The following is a 24,553-nucleotide window of genomic DNA, read 5'->3' as shown; positions in this document are numbered from 1 at the left end:
CTTCTTGAAACCCCGCCCGGACGGCCCCCGGACGGCCTCCAAACGAGGACAAATCCGGGGAAACCCGGACGGATGGCAGCCCTATATTGATTGAATGTAAACTGGATTATTCTAGTAATTATGAGAAAACGGATAACTTACAGTCACCGAATGGCCTAAACTGGGTAAAGTATTTAAGGGAAATTAGATGACATTTAACGACACGCAATTTATAATTCGCTGTTTTTTGACCGATCTGCCTTGACACCCTTTGCAGGGACAGCTTAAAGGGCTCTGTAATTAAAGGGAACTATTACTAATTGCTACACTTTCAAAGGAATTTGGTTTAGTAATAAAGTCACAGTTTTGCAAGCTAAAGTGTATTGAACTTATTACCATATTTGATTCAGAAAGTATTTACGTCTCCTTAAATGGGGGCAGGTATGTTGCGTAGGGCTCTACAGACGGGCGTCTGGCCCACTAGACTAGTTGCGAAAGTCACTTCAGCAGTAAATAAATCGTAGATACGGAAGCAATCAATGTATGGGTGGGAGTAAATCTTGCAATGGTCAATACATTGGCGAGTTACTTTGTTTTAATTGAAGAGATCTGTTGTGATGGTTTTCTTATTGAATAGGTTTTTTTTTATGTTGAGAATTAAATTAATGGACAATAGATTTACATAGGCTGTTTTTATAGTTATGGCGTATTAATCCATTGATAGATCAGATTCCACAATTGTCAGATTTCACAATCGAATAAAATATAGAGGTAATAATAAAGGCCCGGTAATAATAGCTAACCCTTTGTTAAAGAATTTAAGTCAATAAAAACCTACACAAATATTCTCATCAACAAAAGCGAATTGAAACCACAACATCGTATACACCGCCGGTCTGCTCGCCCAACCCACGTGTGTACACATCAGCTGACTGCCAGGGTTCACGCACGCCCAACCCGCCACGGAGGTCACATATCAAGATCACATACCTGTTTCCAATCTGCTCTGAACCAGTTTAGCCGTATGAATGTATGCATGGCTTACGTCACTGTATTTCCGTACATTACCTTCCTACTATTGCAATTGATAAAAGCCAGTTGTGTAAGTCATTGTCGAATATGAACTATATGGAGTATTGCTTGTAAAAATAGTTTTAGAAAGTATTGAAGGTCGTTGTTTAATTTGTTCCAATCAAATGTTCCGTGTCTCTGTTTTGACATTTTTTGTCGCCAAATTGTCTGGTTTGTGTGTTTTGACGGTAGTTTGCCTGCCCACGTCAGACTTTTTGTAGGGCAGATAATCGGACCGATTTCTTGTAGGACGTTCTGACCGAATTTAAGTAGAACTATTGCAATCAGTGCGTTCTGTTTTTCTCCTACAAAAATCGTAAATCGTTTATATTATCGAACGTGGGCGGGTAGCCTTAGTCGGCATCTTCTTTTTGGTTATAAAAAGCTTAAAAATTAACTGGAATAGAATAATTATGATGATACTGATTAATCGCTATTGCACAAACGATAAGAAGGTCGCATAAGAATCACGGTTATTGCGAAGGCTTCTAAAATAACTTCGTAGTAGCAATGTAGCAATTTGAATAAATGATAATAATCTTATTACATGTTACTTAATTATAACATGTTCATATCGATTCCTTTTAATCGATCCTTTGTTCTAATGATAAATATGTTGTGGGTCATGTGTATGAAATATTTTTGTATCGAGATGTAATCTGATTATGATTATCGGCGCGAATCGTTTTATGTTTTTGTTGCAAGCTCAGAACTAGTTTGGCATACATTTTGTAGATAGGTAGATACTGTTTATTGCTCATGTGTTAGGTAGTTCTTTTACCTATTCTTGATTATTTTTAAATGTGCTGTGATAATTAAATTACAATAACAAGTTAAGAAATGTTTTCTCTTCTTTCGGCTTTTCTAAAAATAAGCAAAATGGGTATTTATTTACAAAACTGCAAAACCAATTATCTTTAAACCCACTGAAATCAAATTCAATCGATTTATTGAATTAACAACGTTAAAAAAACTGCTCTGAAAACGGATGTCCTTGCTGATTCTTTCCGAGTTCAATGACCTTTAGAATTAGTGCACAGATTAATTTGAATTACCCATTTTCCTGGTATTGTACACTTCCATTTCAGTTTCACAATTGTAAATTACAGTTCAATGACCTCTGTAACGTCTTAACGTATTTTTATTTTCCTCTGTACTTGACGTGTTAAACACTTGGAGGTTTTACGAGCAAAAACCAGGATTATAGTTGGTACGAAACATGAATAATAGTTCAAATCCATTACGATCCATTAAATGCCACACGTTCATGTTTTTTGTATGAAATCAAGTTTTTGCATTCATTACTGATGTTAAGCTTCGAAGGTAATAAGTCTCATTCACTGAATGTTATTAGGCTGTGTACCGAATTCTTTGTCTTTGTAATCTTTTTTTAATTTATCGTAGTATGATCGTAGGAACTTGGTATTAAAAAACATAACTTTAATTTTTTTTTCTCTGTGACTTCATTTATTTTTCGTTCAACTTACGCAAACCAATCGTATCATTGTGACTGGCCTATATTTAATTCAATTCTACGATTACGTGATCCCTATTCTTTTTATAAAATACTGTCAATTATCAACCCATGTACCCATTGTCAATTTTAATTAAACAAACATTTCTTTTGTCCACAGGCGTTAGTTGTGTGCGCGTGCATAGCTCTGACATCAGCCCAATTTGGGCACTATGATGTCGATTTTTCCGACTTCGGGACCAGTTTCGGAGGTGCGGGGTACAATAGTTACGCAGCGGCCGCGAGAGACCCCCGGGCTAACCAGGGTAAGGGGTTCCAAGGTTTATACGGTTCCAAATTTTGTTTGCATGCTAGCATAATGTTGAGGTATGCATGCGAAATGAAGTTATTGCATGAAAAATAATTGTGGAGATTTTTGCTGCATGAAATTGCATGGTTTATGACGGATGAATATCGCAATATCTTTTGCACTGAGATCGTTAACTAAGTTATAGCTTCTATACATTTTTATAGAATGAAAACTGGCTTAAAATGCATGTTTAACGCAATTTACTACCTACACAATCATGTTGTTTCAAATAGTTTGCTTCGCCGCTAATTATAATACTGCTGGCTAAATCCGTCAGGGAACGTAACTGTAATTGTACCTATTCATGTAAATGCAAACTAGACATACACTTCTTGTTTATTTATAAATGCACGTGTTAACTGCAAGGTTATTTAACATTATTATGCAACCACAAAAAATCTTAACAATCTAGAGTTAAATGGAGCATTTGACACTCGAAGGAATTCTGATATAAAACAAAAAAATATCCCACGAAAAGCACGTACGCCTCAGTTTTCAATGACACACATTTATATCAAGACAAAACATAATTCATTCTCATACCATGTAGGTAGCCTTAAGTAATTAAAAATGTCAAAGCTTTGGGTATTAAAACAATGTCAGGCATACGTTGGCCCTAATGTTAAATTGCATATTAAGAACCAGATAGTTGTGGTGAAGGTCGTGAGAAGAACAATTGTGGTCTGATTGTTATCAGAACGTTGGTGAACGAGAATGTTGGCCCGTCTGCGTTTGCCGTGTAGCTGTCACGTTTACGAGCTTGAAAAATGGTTTAGTCTTTGTTAAAATAAAATGGTGCAATAAAATCCAACATATTGGATATTTCTAAAAATAGACGCCTTTTTTGTGGAATATTCAGAGAAATGTATTAAAGAAGCTCCGTATTGTGGATATAGATTTGTACCTATTGCTTGTAGTATCATACACGTTTGTTAGCTAAATAATACCTATGTAGTAGCTTGAGACTTTAAAATATAGCATAGTCTTTTTTGTAAGACGTATACCTATAGCTCTAGATAGACAACATGTCATTTGTTACCTATATCAATTGCTCATTTGCAAATCAATCACAAGTTATTCAACATACTGTGTAACACTGTTATCGATATTAAACCACATGCAAATATAACACGCTATCACAAATTTCCACAATTTCCTACTAGTATGCAAATTACATTCCTTCATTCAAATGTACCTTACCTACGTACAATAATTATCCCGGTATCGCAATCAGTCATCGTAATTTTATCAGTTTCGCGATTTAGTCAATCAAGTTGGTCAAAACATTTCACAATGTTAGTCAAAAACGGACTCAGACACGGCTGATAAGCAAGCTGCCCATGTAGATAGAAATCACGTTTGTTACGAAAACCACCATTGCGTAGGTACTAACATTTTTGGCAGTTAAATATGACGTTTGTTAAAATGTAGAAACCATAATGTCTGTGCCTAGATACGACCTTTTGAACATAATGCTAACAACAGCTAACATGATGTCGTCAAAATCTTAGTTCTAAAATACCTCTTTGAGCTTTGACATTTCAATTCATCAGTTCTCAACTGATTTATACAGCAGTATTAAAATAATTTTATAACTATTACGGAAACGGTATCCGCTAGTTAAACACTGGTTACAACCTCGTGATCATTTTATGAAGTGACGATACTCAGTAGATCTTGCTCGGTCAGTCCCGATCCTCTAGTTACAGGTTACTGGTAAAATAGCACCATAATGACGTTTTTCTAGTTACACAAGCTGCAATTCCATAAGGCGCGGCACTCACTAATGTCCATGGCTATGAAATTAAGGAAGTACGACTGTCTACGACTGTACTATAATTAATTGCATGTAACTGATCTGTCGGAGCTAGTAAGCGCTTTTGTTGTTGCCAGTACAAAGCTCGAGTCCTTTTACTCGATGTGTAATGTCCTGTGTCGTTTGATAAACCCCCGTGGTGTTCTGTTTTCAAGTCGTTTGTCTCAGTTCTACCATTAGCAAATCGATGTAGCTGCATTGCGAAAATTGAATTCCTTTTAGTTGAAAGAAAATAGTCACTTAAAGATAGTAGTTTACAATACAAGGCGAACCTTTTACAACATGGTAATTACCCTTTTAATTCTATAGCAGGAAGTAGATTAAACGTTTTACGCAGCTAATGCTTCGATTTTGAGCTTATGCCTGTAATTAATTATCCATTCAATCCAATATGCTTTGATTAATGGGCACACCTAAATTCCGGGACGTAGAAGCATTAAGTACGAGGCATATTATTACCGCACAGCAAGACGAGGAAAAAAATCACACACGGTTACATACCTCTACATTCATAGTTCCGGATAGTTCATAGAATGTACATTGTCTTTTTATTCGTGGTTTATTTACATTGCAACAAGCGTTTGTAAAAGCTGTGTGCAATAAAACAAATTGGATTGAACGAACAAAGTTTCGTTATTACGGAACCTTTGTAGATACAAGGCTTGCTGTATGGAAATTAAATATAATTAACTGGCTCGGTCCTTTTTACGGCTGAACAAACCGCAATGTTAGTCTATTTGCATTTTGTTATGTAAGCTAACTTTGGTTTATTGATTTTAAGACAACGAGAGGGAGAGATCTTTGTATTTGTTTAATTATTTTGACAAATTGATTTTTTAAACTAGTTTATAGATATATTTATTTAATTGAATCTTTTAAATACAAATTGATTAGATATAAACTTAAATTCTTTTTCACGATATTTTCAGCTTACGTAGGACCCGTAAAGAATATTAACATTTCTTTTATCTACAACTTGCTTCTGCCTTCTCTAACACTGAAAGACTTTTTCATATCGGACCAGTAGTTTATGAAATTAGCGCGTTCAAGAAAACAAACTCTTCAGCTTTATAATATTAGGATAGATAACACTTTTTATGCCTATATGTCTAGATGCATAACGAAACCTAAATAAAGCTACGCTTATCAAGTTTATGTATGTGGGTACCCTTTTGGTTGTTTATCATAAAATAACCAGGTCCTAACAGGTGCCCAATGTTTCTGTTTTATGCGGGCCCTTATTCAATTTCAATTACTTATCTACTAGCTTCTGCCCGCGACTTCGTACGCGGATCCTGTCCCTTATGCCAGCGACTATGGGGTCAGCAAAATCAAAGATCTGAATAGTCGCAATAGACGTGACCATAGGGATAAAAGTAGTGATTCTAATTAGACCGCATTTAAGTTGTGTGTGGCAAAAATATTACACGTAGGTATTATTTCGTAAAAAAACATTAAATAGATGACAAAGTCGTGGTGACTTAGTGGAATTCGTGGTGGTTTAGTGGGTAGAGAACCAATCTCTCAAGTATGAGCGTGCGTCTTTGATTCCAGGTCTGGCAAGTGCCTGCCAATGCAACTTTTCTAAGTTCGTATGTACTTTCTACGTATATTTTGGATACCAATGACCGTTATTTGGAGGGGATGTTAAACTGTAGGTTCCGACTGTCATTGAACATTCTTGGCAGTCGTTATGGGTAGTCAGAAGCCAGTAAGTCTTACCAAGGGGTAACCGGGTTGTGGAGGTCAGATAGGCAGTCGCTCCTTGTAAAACACTGGTACTCAGTTGCATCGTGACTGGAAGTCGACCCTAACATAATTGGGACAAAGGCTCTTGAGATAATAACGACAATAATAATGAGATATATGCACCGCAAGACATCTGAGGCTGATGACGGGGAGTAGCGACCCCGCGGGGCTATATATACTGAGTTCTCCAGGGAGAGTATACTGTCCCCCATCTCCGGCCGGTCGGAGTGAACCATGACGGGGGTAGGTCTCACGCCTCTGGCTTGGCTTGGCCGTCCAGAGTGGAGTCACTAGAGCAGGATTAGTGGCCCTGCTCGGAGGGTAGGTGCCTCATGGTAAGCACAGGGAGCGCGTAATCCGCGTTTAAAGTCCGCCGAGGTATCCTCACCCTTCAGCCGCTCATGTCCCTATTGCCCTCTTGTTGCTATTCAGTGACTGGTTACAGTAAGTGAGGTGGCGAGTCTCCACCTGCCGTTTTTACATGTACCTAATACATTGTCATCCACTAACATCCCATCAAAATAGCCCAAGTAGTTTTCCTCCATAGTTAGCAATAGTTTAGCACAGAACCTTGGATTGTGTTCATTTCTATAGTGTATAAAGGGATAATCGTCGGTTTTGTGTCACCATTTCATTAAAGTTGTCTCAAAAGGGCTTCAGCGTGTTGGCTTCGACCCCACGTTTGCCTCCCAAAAATTTGGAACTCTGTAGTCCCGAGGTCTGGAAGAGATATACAAAATAATAATGAAGATAAAACGCAACAAAGTTAGAGAGTGGAGGCTCGTGACGCCACGTCTAGGTATGTAAAATTTGTACTAAGCAGTGACTTAACACGAAATTCAAGCGTTGTTGTATCTTCGTTATTATTTATTTGTGAGAGAGAGAAAAGAAAAATGCGTGTCCATTATTTTAGGGTTATCTAAAAGACGGACTAATTACTTATTTTGATTCACTATACCTATTTCATAACATTCATTTCTATACATTTCAAGTGTAGTATTGCTCTTGAAGTTCCACATCAGGTGTTCCAGATCTTCGATGTTTACACGTCAATAGAGAGTGCTTATCAGATTGAACAACTTTTGCTAAAACGTCATACCTCTATATGCTATAGTCTAGCTGGGCCCCTGGAGTTCCACATCAGGTGTTTTAGATCTTCAATTTGTATAAGTCAATAGAAAGTGCTTATCAAATTGAACAACTTTTGCTAAAACGGCATACCTGTATATGGTACAGAGAAGCTGGGCTCTTGGGGTTCCACATCAGGTGTTCCAGATCTTAAAATTTATAATCTCAGCTGAAAATGCTCATCAAATGAAACAATTTTTGCCACGGCACCATATTTGTATCTCTTATAGTTTTATTGGTCTGTTGGAGTTCTGCATCAGGTCTTCAAGTTTCGAAGATAAATTATAGCCTATATGTTGACCAGGCCTAATACTGATACAACAAAGAAAAAATCATTGAAATCCGTTCAGTAGTTCGGAAGATTAGCGTGTACAAACAAACAGACATACAGACATACAGACATACAGACATACAGACAAACAGACAGAATTTTTTTTTTGAATTTGTGCTCCATTACTGTTTCTAAACCCCACCCAATTATTATTTTTTTAATATATTCAATGTACAGACACAGTTTTTTTACAGATTTATTATATGTATAGATTTACGGTTTGATCTATTATTAATACCTATAATATTGAACTTGCAAACTTCGCTCTTAATTTGATGATCAGAATAAGGTAAATATTGCGTTATTTAAGAAGGACAAATTCTTGGTATTCGTCATAATTTCCATACATTTTAATATTGTAGCTACAGGGGTTTCATAATATGATTTCAATTTGATTCGGAGAAAATTGCTGTTTTTTGAATAAATAATAGGCAATAATACTAGAGCAATTCGTACATAAAAACAGATAAATACCTACTTTTTGCGATACGTCTGTATTTTACAAGGGCGTTCTGTAAAATTGATTAGTGAGTCACGAAAAATAACTTTTCTACTTCACCGTTGGTTACAAAGTTACAATACTCAAAGAAACAATATTTAATAACCACCTTATGTTTTTGTGGCAATTGTTTAGAAAATTAATTACAAAGGTCAAAGTTAGAATTTGTCATATTCTGAAACATTATTATTAACTGTGTGAAAATGCGGGATCATTTATAATGCGAGAGTTTAATGACCGACAAACTGACATACCTATGTATTTTATTCTCGGTGCTTTTACATTATTTTTTCTGTATTATATTTTGACTTTGCTTTGTCATATTATCCAGTACCTAATTACTTAAGAGTGAAGCATTAGTAGGTGCACGTTACGGTGTTCCTAAAACATTTTCTTAGTGTGCGTGTATTTAAAAGTCACTAAAGTTATGTAAATGATACTCAATGTGACACAAACTTGGGCCTTCGTCTGTACAGTGTAATACACACATGATTTTGGTTGTTTATGTTAGAAACACGTGTTTTCTTCACGAGTGTAAATATTGTGACACATTTGTCTCACGATGTCTTTCTTGCTTATTTGTAATTGTTAAATGTAACGCTAATACGCTAACTAGTTCACCGTTAAATATTATATAAAATTAGAAAACACTTAATACATAAGTGTCACATAATCAGGGAATTAAGATTTCCTACCATACATAGTACGTAATACCGCCGTCCTGTGGTTGATCTCTTCGTACTTCTGTCAGATTTATGTCGCACCAGGCTGCCTGCTTTATATTAAAATGCATCTGTTTGAGTTTCCTGTACGTATAGATGACTAGTTTCTGATGACATTAACCTTTGGCCGCTATCACTGAATTTCAGAATACATGCCATTTTGCCTCGCTTTTGCTATCAAATAGACACTGGTAATTTTTTTTCCTGTTGAAAGAGCAGATGTCTTCTGTAGTTCCATTTAAAAGTTTACCAAAATTCTGTACTATTCATCATATCTTCTATTATATCTAAGTCGAAGTCGATTTTCCATATCGATGACTCCACGATAAGAACAAAATGACTTATCAATTTAACACCACTTGTCTATAACGAGACAAATTAAGCCATACATGCTCTCGTTGGTCACCTAGCCATGGCATATTTTCCGTTCAAATTTAACGTGCGTAACCGCAGTATGACACGCTCTTAGAAGGGTCCTAATGACAGAATCATGCTTCGCCGAGCAAAAACCGAGGACATTTTGCAAGTCCGCGTTTGACAAACGCATCCCTCTATCAGAATTAATTATGGCTACAGCTTGTGTCCCTAAACAAATAAACTTTGCATGTTATATGATTTTGTGTGGATTTCGCTTTTGAATGTTTTGGTTGGCATTTAAGTTTGAAACGGTTTTGTATGCTTTAAAGCATTTACATTTATTTTCTATTTGTTCCTTTCAGCCTACTTTGTATACATAATTAATATAATTTTTCAACAAAAACGTCTTGAACTATCCTTAGTCCGCCTTTATTTTTGGTAAGCCTCAGCATTTATATGTATTTAGCATTTCGCAAGTAAAGGTACAGCAACAAAGAACAATAACTACCTACTAATTGGCATACCTATTTGTCTGTAGGACCAAAATATTACAATCCCATGTTTGGCACAGTTTACTTTATGCAAAGTGCATTGCTAAATACACAGCAGCACTCCGGGTCTATAAAAAACAAGACCCGTAAATTGACTCTGAAAAACGGTCAATAAGGACTTATTTATAAAATAAACAAATCGATATATAAATGACCTTTTTCACCACAGGGCACTGTTTTTCTTCAACTTCCATATACGAATAGAATTGATTTAATTAACTTATCACGCGACTAACATAAAATTTGCATTTTATAAGACGTGTATTTATTGACTCAAATCTATCCGATTTCGTAAAGGTGTCGATCGAAAATACGAATGTAATAACTATTGGGAGTTTACTATGTGAATGAAATCTATAGATACAAGGACCTCATAAAGAGATCAGTATCGGACATCCCTTTTAGTTAAATGAGTGTTTTGGAAGCCAATTCATAAAAAGTTAATGTTGAAATTATTTAAGGACTAGCTTTTGCCCGCGGCTCGCTCCCGTCAACTGACTTCTCTACTTTACCCTATTTTTTTTTTCATAAGAACCTTCTCCTGACAATAACAAACACAACAAAAAAAGAATTAGCCAAATTGGTCCAGGCGTTGTTGAGTTATGCGCTTACCAACACATTTTGCGATTCATTTTTATATTATAGATGGAAGATCGAAAGTGATAAGCATAAATATATCAACATCAACACAAAAGCAAAAGAAGAACTATACTTCTTCTATACTCGTATAGATAACATACAAAAAGATCATAATATTATTACGAGAGACAATACTATTTCGGAATATCCGTCTATCTAAACAACATAATTGGTCTAAAGTCTAAGTTAAAAAAGTAAGTAAAGAAGCAAACTTTATCATAGTTTCGTCTGAAATTTTAATTACATAGCAGTAGAATATAAACTAGATAATATCATGTAAGTGTGGTTAATTTAATTGTTTCTAGCTGCAGTCACGATTAGCGTAGCATTTGCTAATACATTCACGCGCTCTGTTTAGTTCCTTCAATGTCATGGTGATGCCTCGCTTTGCAATTAGAGCATGATCGTTGCGTTAATTTTTAAATGTTATTCTATAGATTTATGCGTGGTTAGATTGGGGTTTGTTATCAGCCATTATTTTTAGTATTTAATTTTACTGTCAATTACGGATCTCTCTTCAACTATCAAACGATGGTACGATCTCTTCTTAATACAAACATTTGTATGGCAACTTTTCTCGTAAGTAGTTAGAAATAAGTAAGTAGAAAATGTCTATGTCATTCAAATGTTTCTTTTGATTTTCTCGCTAGTGTTCATCGAAACCAATCTTATGCTATGTTAAATAATGTGTTTAATATAATTTTGTATATATCGACGGTAAAAAGGCAAAAGGGGTCAAGCGCCACATTTTGCGATTTTAACTTTTTTATTGACCCCAAATCCGCTATTTTTTCTCTTTCGAATGGTCGTAATATCGTTTTCCTAGCATGAAAAAAAGTCACTTGCACCAAAGAATTATTTGTACTGAAGTGCCAAATCGATACTTGCCAAAAGTGCTCAAGCGACACCAACTTTACCTTGCTTGGTTGAAGGACCATTTTGTGTATTACGTTTTTGTATCGCCTTGTCATTTGGCATAATGTTAAAAACAATATTAGAAGTAAATATGTCGTTTGTATCCATTTTTCTTTTATTTGTTTAATAACTATAACGTCGCTTACACCAATAGTAAAAATTGTCAACTAAACATAATTGGCGCTTGGCCCCTTTCTTAAATAATTTTATTTTCATTACGTTGCATTTGATCCACTAAGCGCGCGCCAGCGCCTGGAGCTTAGGCCAAAATCTAAATATTCCAATATTAGATATTGGTGCTTGACCCCTCGCGAAAGCGATAAACATGGTTAAAACCTGGGGTCAAGCGACATCTATCTTTGAAACTATTGATCTCAGGCTTATTTTGATGTAAAATTATTAAAGAACATTGTATTTTAGTAAACTTTTCTGAAGATTGTGATGTGATTCAATAAAGCAATAAAGAGATATTATTTTTTAAAACTTTCTTTTTACTCTCCTGAACAATATGATCTGTGGTGCTTGACCCCTTTTGCCTTTTACCCGTCGATATATAATTTCATATTTTGTCTAAACAAAGAGACAAAATGACTCACAAACATTAGTACATGAGCAATTTAGTATCAGAGCTTGACATCCTACTACAATGGTACTTTAGCTCCTAAGGACAAATATTTCGCAATGCACGTTTATGTCGCGTGTTCAACAACAGAGAGACAATTACATTCATTATAGACACCTTTAATAATCTCGGAAGTAACCACTTAACTATAATATGTAAAGAGTTGCATAAATATAATCCTTGCATGGTCGATATACCTAGCCTAGAATTACAAATTCAATAGTAAGGTAAATTGTTACCTAGAAAATGGCTTGCGGCTCTTCGAGTTGTAAATTGTGGTAAAGATATAATAATATAACCTTATCTATCATTACTTATTATGCCAAGTGGGTATGAATTTCCATCTGGGTGATCCTTTTGAGTTCTCGGTCAGAATATTGCAATATCTTAAATATTCTCAACTGCAATTAAAATAAAACAATGTTCAAAGGAACATGTTTTGGAAAACGTGGAAAGTAAACCACGTGTAATATTTTAATAAGCCTGTGTATCAGATTTGAAAAGAGGCCAAGTATGAATTTCAGTTGGATTACTAAATTTTTCTGACCTCAGTACTTTCAATAATAATTAATTGTTAATTTATACTTTTACATACAAATAGAGGACACTATGAAAATATGACGTCAAATAGTCGTGACGACATCTAATACATAATAGTTGAAATAAATAATAGTTTAAACTAGAATAAAGCTGTATCATTTTTGAATAGCTGTCTAAATAAGTGACTTGTTTTGTAAATGTCAAGCCCAGAGGTCTAATGACTACCTGCAAATCGTTGTTAGCAATTTAAATGTATTTAAGGCAAACAAAAATTTGTAATCATTTAGGCCTCCCACGGAGAGTGCGAGGCGGTCTCCTTCAATTAATCTATTATTTCGTCACATTATTGTGTTCTCGTCATAACGGCTCAATTAATTATTAGTTTGTAACATTATAATAATGTGTACTTTCATTGCGTAAAGGTATGTGGGCCACTGAAATAGCCTAAGGGGCCAATCATGTGGTTATAGAAGCCTTCATTTTAGGGGACCTAATTTAGTAATGATAGATAATGATTTCATTGTAATTGATAGATGTAATTGTTGAGAAATTGTGGCCTGGGTTGTTGCTACAAGAGTTTGTCCATTTATATGTTTTTGTGACATCGTACAGGATATAAGTGGTAATTTTATTTAAAATTCTTTGACATTATTAATTTTAATACGTTTTTAATGATCTTTAATAAACCATTTTTTAATCTTTTAAAATGCACCTTATCTAACATGTCTTATAAACAATAATAAAATAATACGTAAAATCAAAAGGTTACTGAGCATTAACATTTTAAATCATCCGCATCTGATTTATTATTAGTAAATAAACAAATAATTATTTTTCTAAATAAATTAGTTATTATAATTTTGAGATAACTGCCTAATTAGAATTAATATTGATATTTATGAAGTTTATTTTTAGTCATGAATGTGGCGCCAATGTTGTTACAAGCTTATTTATATATACTTAGTGAGGTATATATTAATATAAAATGGATTATATTTTTGTGATTTCCTGATCGAAGCTACTTATTGTGTTTGTGAGCAAACCGATCATCATGACCGATATGACCATTAGTTATCTATGCTACACTTAACTAAAATAAAAAAAAATGTTTTAAATACCGAAGACAATTACAATTTGTCGCCTCTAATAATTCTACTGACATTTCAATAAACGTATTTAGAAATCGTAGCCAAAACATTGAGCTACAATTAAATAATCCTTGAGTACTACAAATTAGAGTAATAAACTTCTGTTTTACGACTTCTATTATACTCGTAACATCTTATTTGTCATAGACTTTATAATTCAGTGTACAAATAATTAGCAGTTACTCAAAGGTTAACGAAAGCTTAACTAGCTGCTGATTTACATCTGTAACCAATCGTGCAATAATTGAACGTTAAGACGTATTTGGACTTATTTATTGGTTGCTAATTATTAAGTCTATCAAGGACTTTTTAATTTGAAAGCATATCTTTTATTATTATCTAAAACATACCATATTTATATCACTTGTTATATAGTTACACTTAATTTTTAATATTTAATGAGATAATAAGGGGTTGCTATATCGAGATTAAATACCTATGTTATCCATTAAAATCTTCGTGTGTACTAAATTACTTAATTAATTGAATCCCACTGTTTTGCTATGACTTTATAAAAAAAGAATCATACAGTGACCTTATTGTATGTTCTTAACAATTAATCGAATCTTGTAATAATAACATAATTGATGTGAATGACTGACCGTATCATTAATATTAAGTATGTAATCATACAATGAAGGCTTGTAGGCTTGGTATGAGGAAATAGAACTATGTGAATAAAGGCTTCAACTACTGACAGGAGGAAATAACGAAATTATGAAGCTTCCTCATTTTATACGTATAAGGAATCACAGAAACGGATTTCCTAAGTTGTGCTAAATGTTTTAGCTTTGATAACCTAGTTCTTAATATCACTATGGGCCACTCTTGTTCTTCGATACTGGCAAAAGGATTTGCATGAAGAAAAAGTATGCGGTAGTAATAAGCTACTGTAGTGTTAATATTCAGAGAAAATTATAATTATCGCGTAACCACGTAAGTGTATTGTGACACTGTGTGTGGCCTTATCATTTCAATGAAAGTATGATACAAAGATATAACATGAATAATATGAAAATCCAAGGCATTTTAACGACTCGCAATCTTCATATTAATTAGCAGAAATGTGAAAATGTCATCGTAATCGCATGCCATGTTAATCCGGTTCGTTTATGATTTTACATAATGCGACGCAATTGCATAATATCTCAATTACGGATTAAGTTATTGGCCCCAAATCTTCATTAGAGTGTCAAAGTATAAATAAAGTTTACTCGCTTATTTTGAATTACGATTGAATTACTCCTTAGGCTGATAATATCGCTATGAAAATGTGGCAAAGCATTTGTCTATATTATCAGGGAAAGGGTGTTTATCTATTTTGTACTAAGTCTCCGGTTTATCTAGAATCTAGCCTTTATTTAAACTTTGTTTCTAGCGGTATAATTCGATTATCTTGTCTTATCGGGCTAACATCTATGAGGTAAAAACTGATGCAATCATCTATAATAGATTTGATTACAGCTCTGTTATCTTTTCAATCTTACTGGAAGTTGTTTGTAGATAAAGCATTTTCCTCGCTTTACTTAAAGCTGAATTGATATCTTCTAATATTATAAAAGTATGCATGCTTTCTTGCAATCAGTTTCATTAATATCTTACTAATAACTTCTAAAACAATTTGGTGACCCAGAACAGCGCGTACGCATTAATTCTCCCCCCTTCTTTTTTCTAAAGGCCATTGTCGTTCAATTATCACTTAACCGAAGTGTCAGTGTTCCATTTTTGTCATTGTCAAAGTTACGTTTACCTAATTGATAAAATCTTGACAATTGATTAACGATTAAAGAATTTACTTTTGTCAGACTGCTGACAAATTCATAATGATTGCTATGTGATCTTTGAACTGACAGGTCGATTATAATCGCTTTGTCTGTTTGATTAAAAAGAAACGTTCCTTTGTTCGTTTTCGTTTTGAATTCTAAGAATGTTAAATGCTGAGGTTGGTTTAAGGTTATGGGTAATGTTTAAGAAATACTTTACTTTAATATCACTTGAATAGACCCCAAACAGGCCACTAATAAATTACAAATATAAAATGTTTCAAAATTTTAATTCAGTACAATTATTTTGTCTATAAATATTTAAGTCCTCGAAAGTCTTTAAATTGTTTTCCTACATGATGACAAGTTCAAAAGTTTTTTAATGCTATCTAACTAACAAAATATTTCGAACAATTCCAGGTCCAGTGCTGTTCCCTCCATCCCCCAGCGGTGACCCCTCCCAAACCAGCGGCGTGGTCGTAGGAGCATCAGGCTACGGCTTTGTGCCCCCCGGCTCCCAAGGTAAACCCTACGGCCGATGAATGACCCCCTAGTCCAAATGTAGTTAGCACTAATATAGAAATACAAATTGTAACACGAGATTCAGGTCCAAAATATTTTTGTAGTGGCATTTTGACCCAAAAGGGGGTCATGCCCAACTTTGTCAGGAAATAGACCCCTGTTCGACAATTTCTGACAAGGAATAGTCAAACAGGACTCTTTTTCTTTTTTTAAATTTCAAATTTAGGTAAATATTTAGTTTGGATTTATGATTTCACAGAATTAAAGAATTACTAACAAAATGGTGGCTGAAAAACTTAGTTGTTGTGTAGGTTATGTTTGGGATAATTTCGACATACCGAAATTATCTGAAATAGTTAATTTATGTATGAGTTACTGTAAGTATATAATAGATAAATGATGAAGACTGGAGTACTAAACTAACTTGATCTTAAAGTTGAATACTTCCTAATCTCGTGTTACAAGTTTGTACAAATAAATGTAACTGTTTAATATGTTATTCTACCAAAAACCATTAATTGGAGAATAGCATATTGATTGTAAATTATTTTTGTTAAATATTGCTGTAGTGTAATATAATTGCATGGGTAGTAACTGCATGTATCTTCATACTTTCCCACGGGAGTTTTGGTTATTTAGCTGAACCTGTAGTGGGGATATGGGAAACCAGATCCTGTATAAAAATAGCAAAAAAATCAAGCATGTACATGTACACTGAGCTGAAAAAATATTTTGTATTATATAAGTGTGTTTGTGAGAGCCCATGTTATTTATGATTTATAAATAAACGAATGAATTATTATATGTTTTATTTTATTACCTGCGCGTTGCACTATAATACGCATGTTTGCACTGCCGACGCCCGTAGTACTTAGCTACTAATGTACCTCAAATAACAATTGGCAATGTAATTATTATATAGCATTGTAGAGCAATATAAATAGCTTTTTAATTAGACAGTATCTGTACAATAGTAGTGTCAAATTAATCGTGATCCTGACTACTGCACGATCTTGGTAAGAGGTGTGACAGAAGCAATCCGTCTCAGCGATTAATATCTAACGATATTCATTTTGAAGGAAACCCACTTGAACGTTAATTTAGTTTCTCAAAGTATATATATTTAATACTATTACTTGAAATGTAATCATAAAATTGAAAAGTGTTTATTTCTATAAGTACAAATCCTTTGTTGCCAACAATCAATTTTCATCAATTACATCCAATTACAGGTAAACAATAAATATTCATTAATTGACAAAACTCGTCAATAAAACGAGGTCGGTTGCCAAAGTTTGTATTACTGATGCAGTACCTGATACCGACACTAAGAACTTACAATAGTTACATGTTGAAAGTCGTGATTGATTTGACAATAGTGGACAAAGAAAATAATTATAAATAAACTTAATAGGGAAACGAATGCTAGCTTTCTGATCCGGCATTATGAAGGTCACTTGTACGTGAACTTGCCGGAACAAGTCTGGCATTAGGCTGTTTGTACACGGAGATAGTTAGACAATAGATCGTGAGATGAAGGGGCGAGTCTCTCTAGTGAGTGGTTACCGTTACCACCTTTCAAATTCGCGTGAAAGATAAGCTCCTCTACCTCTTTACAATAGGCATGATGACAAATTTTTAAATTCCTTTGTATGATGTAGGTATACGTCTATTTTATATGAAAAATTATTAATTTTAAGAAAATGCGAAGTTTTTTTATCAAATAATTGCATTTTTCTCTGTCCACTTTGAATCCGGCGCGAAAACGCTTGTCAGTGTCATGTCGTCACTTGTGACGTCACGACTGAAATTACAAGACGCAAGTAAACAACGCTCGTGCAATAATTAAGTTTTTTGTGTTATTAAATATGAATTCGAAAGTGCATAGGTGTTGTGGGGTCCCCCAGTGTAAGAACACATCCAAAACAACTCCTGATAAGTTATTTGTGTACGTTCCTCACAATAAAAAAATACGAAACAAGTGGCTTAAACTTGCAAGGCGAGATTCAAAAGCAATATTGCCCAGGGTACAAGTTTATTTTTTTGTTTTATTTTTTGCGTTTCAGCTGTACGTAACTCACAGCGTCATCACCAAAGAATGGCCTGGAGGACCTAAAAGAAAAATCAATTTATAAATAAAGGGTAGAACCATGATAATAGATTTCATTAACATTTACACCTGATAACAAATACATTGTCAAAAGTAATTTTAAGGAATTATTTATAACTAAAATTGTTTTTAATTAAACTAATATTCTAACATAGAAGTTTTTTTAATTAAACTAATACACTTACATGGAAGTTTTTTTTAATTAAACTAGTATACTTACATGGAACTTTTAACATTTCTAAATTCAGCTGAACAAAAATCTTTATTTGATGCGAAAAACTCTCCCAGCATTATGATATCAATTCTAGGCAAATTAGCGCTGTTTGCCTTGATAAATCCGGGCTCCATAACTCATGTTATAAACAATTAAATAATTAAAAACAAAGATTGCAGTGGAAGTTCACAATAACGAAATGTGACGTTCGCGCGCTTTCGCGCGAGTTGTTTTCAGAGATGACGTCACGAGCTCTGATTGGTGTTCAAGATATCATGGCGGATTGCCTTATTTCGTAATTTTATTTTATAAAAATACATATTAATCGCATTATTAATAAAGAAAACAATGCGCGTTTTATATTCCAAGCTTCAAGTTTAATTTAATAAATATATTATTTTAATGATTTTTGATTACTGTCATCATGCCTATTCTCATAATTGTAATCATTCGTTGGAGTAAATGAGATGTAAATCAATTATCATTTAGATAATTGCATTCAAGATTTGCGGTTCAAAGACTATGTAACTACTATTTTTGATCAGTGTAAACCGATTTACAATTTCCACAAAAAGTAAGATACAGTAAAAAGGTTAATTACTTATTAAAATGCACCGACACTGAATCACCCTTTAACATTATAGACACGGGAACTCCAATGAGTAAAGCGAAATCATACAAAAACTGATTTAATGTGAACGAGTCAGCTGATTCGAATCACGGCCAGTTGACTAAGTCGCGAGGTATGTAGCCAGCCTTATAGATTACAAACAATTCAATTGACCTGAGGGCCCTGCGTTTTGACACGTCAAGTTATAAACTTATATTAATCTATCAATTAATATAGGTTGGTTGTAATATTTTGTATAGGAAATGTAATAAAGCAGTTCAAGTGACGTGTATTGCTGAGTCATAGATTTTGTAATGTCTGTTAGTTTCAACAGCTATTGTTCCTGAAATGCAACCTCACAGATACTCGTTGATAGATAATAATATGCACTTAATAAATTGAATTTATGTGCGTTGTTCTTTAGAAAACCCCTTGAAGAGATTGTATAATCATTCTCTGTTTTTTACAATTTATAGAAATACACACATTAAAAATTGCAATTTAAAATGTAATAAACATAGACCTAAAGCGTTTTCACAATCAAACAAACACTCACTCAAATTAAAGGTTTCATCAAATTAATAAAACAAAACAGCAGTATGAGATTAAATTATTCATAACGGACATTTTAATTGTGTTTGACGAAATTTCCCGATGACTTCATTTATATTTTTGGGTTCACTTTCAACCGGGTTCACTTTTCGGGTTGAATATTCAATTTGCGTACTTATAATCTCGTGGGCCCTCCCTACACGGTCAAATGCATTTTAATTATGAAATTGACATATCACAAGTCCGTAGGCTGCGCACATTTTATAATTTAATAAAAGAGTTTGGACTTATGAAATTAATTGAACCCTTCCTCTGCCATTCCTAGCCAGACCTCTGATATTTATCTAATGCATATTTATATGTTTGCTCACACAAAAATAGGGCGTTGTTTGTGTTTATTAAAGGGTTCACATTAGAACCCTTTTAGTGATGTGTTTTGTATAAATGCTCGATTTTTGAATGACCCTTTTTTATTTAACACTAAATCATTGTTGCTTGAAAAATAAATATTTATCTTTATGAAATAGTTTTGTTCGTTTCTTGTATGATGACAATTGTTTTAACAAAGGGCGGAAAAACGGATACGTATTGAAAAGTTCCCCGGCGCGACAGTTTCATAAGCTTTTTTACTGTGACAGCTTAGACATGGATTCTGTTTTATGAGGAAATTGTTTGTTTTCTTAGAAAAGAACTGTTGTCAAAGAAAGTTTGTCCACAAAGTAATAATATTTTTGAGTAATTTTCTTTTCCTTTTTTTTATGGTCCGGGATAAATACAGGAAGTACTTTTGGCGGTGAGTTTAAAAAGCGACATATTTATTGATTAGAATATTGATGCGATGGCAAAAATAAGGTATGGTAAGTTGCATTTAAAAAGTGTTTCTTGAACATAGTATTCGCATTACTGCCAACTAAGTAAAGAGTCGATATAAAAGTGTACATGAAATATAAATAGGTAAAAAATATATCTGGAACATTCCATATCAGGTACAGTCAAGTTATTCAAAATTAACATACCTACTACCAAAGATCCAAAACCGACTCGTCTAGCATCAAGTCAGTTTAAACTGTAACACGAATTAAATTCTAGGTTTGTTCTTAATGAACACGACTTCTTGTCTGACTTAAAACTTTGCACGTCTGTAATACGTGCATCGCTTGTTCTGTGTAAAGGACAGGTTATGTTGAGGAGCGTAGACAGAAGCGATGAGCGTTTGAAACTTTTTTTTGGTAATTGCCTTTTTGAATTGGTATGTTTGAGGGTTGAATTCTAGGACAAAAATTCACCCTTTAGCAACATATGTAAATGATCTCAGTCAGTCAGTTGATCTTAAACACTGGTGAATATGCATTTTAAACTAAAATATTATTCTTCAAGAAAATGAGATCACTCATAAGCACGTGATGCGACCTTTGTAAAATATCGTTAGGACAGAAAAGTCATTGTGATGATTCAGAAATCTATTTATAAACTCCCCCTAAAATATTTGAGAACTTAGCAGTATCACCAAAATAAGTATCAATAATATTACAATCGCTAACTCTTATAAATGGGGCAGTTCCATGACGGAAGTGACGCGTCTCGCCGTAGCGGCGCCACGCCGGAACCCGGCTGAAGGGTTGCCCCGTCACAAATCAAGTTATGAGAAACGCCACAAAAGGAAACTTTGTGCATTTCCGAGCCGACAAGCGTGAAATCCGACACAAACGACCCCGTGCAATTTTAAACCTTAAACTTATTCACTAAGTCCCAAATTCCCTTGTACATAATTAGAAGCACTCTTCAATACTGATATAAGTTTACTTGAGTGATTATTCTTGGTATATTGAATGTGTTTGTAATATTTTGTATTAAATTGTTAGCGCGGATAAACAATGAGATGAATGCCTTTGTTTCGGTCTAGTAACGATTTTGAGGTTTTCTTTGATGAGGTTCTTTTACAACCGTGAACAAACACTGGTAAGTTTAAAGGGGTATCCTTTACGCCTTACGGTAAAGAAGTAGGTATAGGAATAGATCATTCAAAAAAATACTGATTAATAAATGCACAATACCTAATAGATATAGAGGAAGAGGATGATCAGAAAAACGTCAGATGGATTTTGTGAAAGACGGTGTGGCTGCATAGAGTATTAAGTACTTACTTGTGAGATGACGCCCGATAGGAAAGCATGGCAGAAGATAACATGCTGCGCCGACCCCAAATATTAAATTTGAATAAGGGCATAATATTGATGATGAGACAGATCCATGCAGTTTATTAACAGAGTCTTTAGAACAGTTTTAATACTTATTAAAGTCATAAAGCATGAAATAGTTTATAAATAAATCATAATCATGATTCATTCAGTGTTTTGGTGCAATGCATGAATTTGGTAAACACGGAATTCACGAGTCATGACTAAGCAAGTTGGCTACTGTTCCACTGCCAAATAAGTAAGTAGCCGAAATGCCGGATTATAATAATAACGACACAACCGTGTCATAAAACATACTTGGATAAGTTACGTGGTTAGGAAACACAAAAAAGGTCGTTCTCTCAACCTGAAAAGTGAAGATACCAAAAGATTAAGCTATCAGTAAGAGTTCTTACAGAAGTGATTAAATGAGAAAATAATAACTGTTGCAGGTTTACAAATAGAATTGAAATTCCAAGGCCTATTATAAAAAAATGTTATACATTACACACTTAAACTGTCTTTTAAAAGCACATTATTAATATCGGTACAATAGAAATGAAATCGAGACAAAAACCTTATCGGACTGCAAGCAATTTATTGTAGGTACATTGACTTTACATTTATTTTCATTATAACCTTGTGGTTAGTTTAGCGAAATATCGAAACCAATCAAATGAACGTTACCGTTTTTGTTAAAAGTTTAATTTGAAAGTATAATATTTAGAACACACTGCAGACTAAATAATCGGCCGACAGTTGGCCCGATGGTTGGTCAATTTTAGTTTATAAGAAAATCCTGAATTACTTAAATCAAAGTGTTTACTCAGTTTGATGCCGGTTAAATACAACTTCATTAAATAAAATAAAATTCAACTTCATAGTGATTTACGAGCCTAAACAAACTATCGGCCGACTAAAAGTTTGCAGTATGCTGGTATTCTTAATTTAATTTTTCTTTCTTTGACGTCATTAAGATATGATTTATAGGAGCAAATAGTGTCAGTAGGTGGTCTGATTTCATCCAACGAAGTCGAGATGTGATTCTTGCGGTTTTTATTTTTAATTTACTCATAATGATGATGGAAATCATGCTAAGAAGAGAATATAGTTATTTATAGTTTATTTTGTTTATGTATCTAGGTTAATAACTGTTTCAGAGATTATATGTATAATTTTACCGTGTTATATAAGAGATAAACAAAACCTACTTATGGGTAGTGTAGAGTTTGGAAATGGTTTCCATATAGAAAGATGCGCTTTTAATAATGAACTTGATACCTTTAGGAGCTAGTAGATTTTACTTCTAAATAATGTTAATGGCATAACGAGCACCGTAGGTATTACTTATTTGCACGTTTCCTCCGCATGGTCTGACATTTTTTTTTATCATAACATACATATAATACAAATTGATGCTTTACTTTAAAATAGCCTTTTCTGTATGGGGTCCCTGATGAGTGAGTAAAACCTTAACTGTTCCTAAAGTTAAATATCATTGAACTATCAGAGTTAACGGCAATAAGAATTAAAAATTAACGTAAGAAGGAGTTACTACATGTACACGCAACACACTAAGCCAAGTTACATATTTAATTAAATAAATTAATAACATGTAAATAAATATGAAAGCAATAAATTAATGAATTACATTTTTCTACTTCCAGGCCCGGCGATACCTAGGTTTTTCTACAGAAGACGTCTTTATCTAAGAAGGTAGAACACAATTAGTTAAATCAAACACGAATGGTGTCTACGTTGGTTTGTACAAAATAATTATTTAATGATTGCCTGAGTACCTTTTTGTGTAAAATTAATGAAAATATTGATTTATGAACGTGTCAAATATCGCCATGTGTTTATAAATATTGTATAAGGCTTGTTTCACCATTTTAAATGAATGGTTTAATTTTGATTGGCAGGTCATCAATAATTTTTCATAGCCCTCGACTTAATGAATTAATTTAAAGCAACATGATTTTAAATTAAGGCAAATCTTTAGCATAATAATCTTGTTATGGAGTAGTTTAACTACGTAAAGAATTTGCTTTGATTTAGATGTAACTTTTATAACGTATAAATTAAGTGTATTTTCAAATGTATAGGTAGGAATTGTTGAATAACTTTCTTAGCTTTAAGCATCATCTATTAACATACTCTATACATATATTTAATCATGTAGGTAGGTATACTTTGTAAGATTTTATCAGAAAAGCTTTCTTTAAATAACATTCTGGTGAGACAAGGCTTATAGCTTATGTATTCATATTATGTAAATACAACACAATGACGAAAAACTGTGATAACAATAAAATAAGTATGTATCTACAGAGAAGGAAGATGTAAAGTATTCTTTATCCCTATATATAATAGGTATGTGCCGAATGTTGTGTAGGTATTAATTTTGTATGAAAATGGGAATTAATGTGAAAAATAGTAATGTAAATAAATATGAAAAATGTATATAAATAAATGTCTATATTTCTTAAACGTTCGTTGTTTCTTGAATTCATCAAAAAATGTTAGTAGTTTTAGTACCTATTTCTAGAAGGCTATCCTCTAGTTACTTTACCTACGTTTGGATTTTTAAAATGTATGATTCTAATGATTAACAGCCAGTTTCTTCATCAAAAGTAAAAACCAAAGTAATGTCATAAAGTAAAAGTAACGGTCAAATTCGTTTTTTTAAGGCTAAAGTAACAGCAAAACTAATAG

At 33.6% G+C, this 24,553-nt stretch overlaps 1 protein-coding gene across 2 annotated transcripts in view; it reads left to right on the top strand.

The window, feature by feature from the left end:
* Positions 1–24,307, top strand: part of LOC124630003 — a 41,729-nt gene extending 17,422 nt beyond the window's left edge. The window contains exons 3-5 of one of the 2 annotated variants that reach the window (XM_047163705.1): positions 2,685–2,829; positions 16,074–16,175; positions 23,506–24,307. In XM_047163705.1, the coding sequence (XP_047019661.1) occupies positions 2,685–2,829; positions 16,074–16,175; positions 23,506–23,558 (300 nt within the window). In that variant the 3' untranslated portion in view covers positions 23,559–24,307. Of the gene's footprint in view, positions 1–2,684; positions 2,845–16,073; positions 16,176–23,505 lie in introns of both variants that reach the window. The other variant, XM_047163704.1, reaches the window with a different exon arrangement.
* Positions 24,308–24,553: the final 246 nt, after the last annotated feature.

Source organism: Helicoverpa zea, chromosome 4 (assembly GCF_022581195.2).
Source record: "Helicoverpa zea isolate HzStark_Cry1AcR chromosome 4, ilHelZeax1.1, whole genome shotgun sequence".
Taxonomy (NCBI): domain Eukaryota; kingdom Metazoa; phylum Arthropoda; class Insecta; order Lepidoptera; family Noctuidae; genus Helicoverpa; species Helicoverpa zea.
This window is presented reverse-complemented; position numbering and strand designations above follow the sequence as displayed.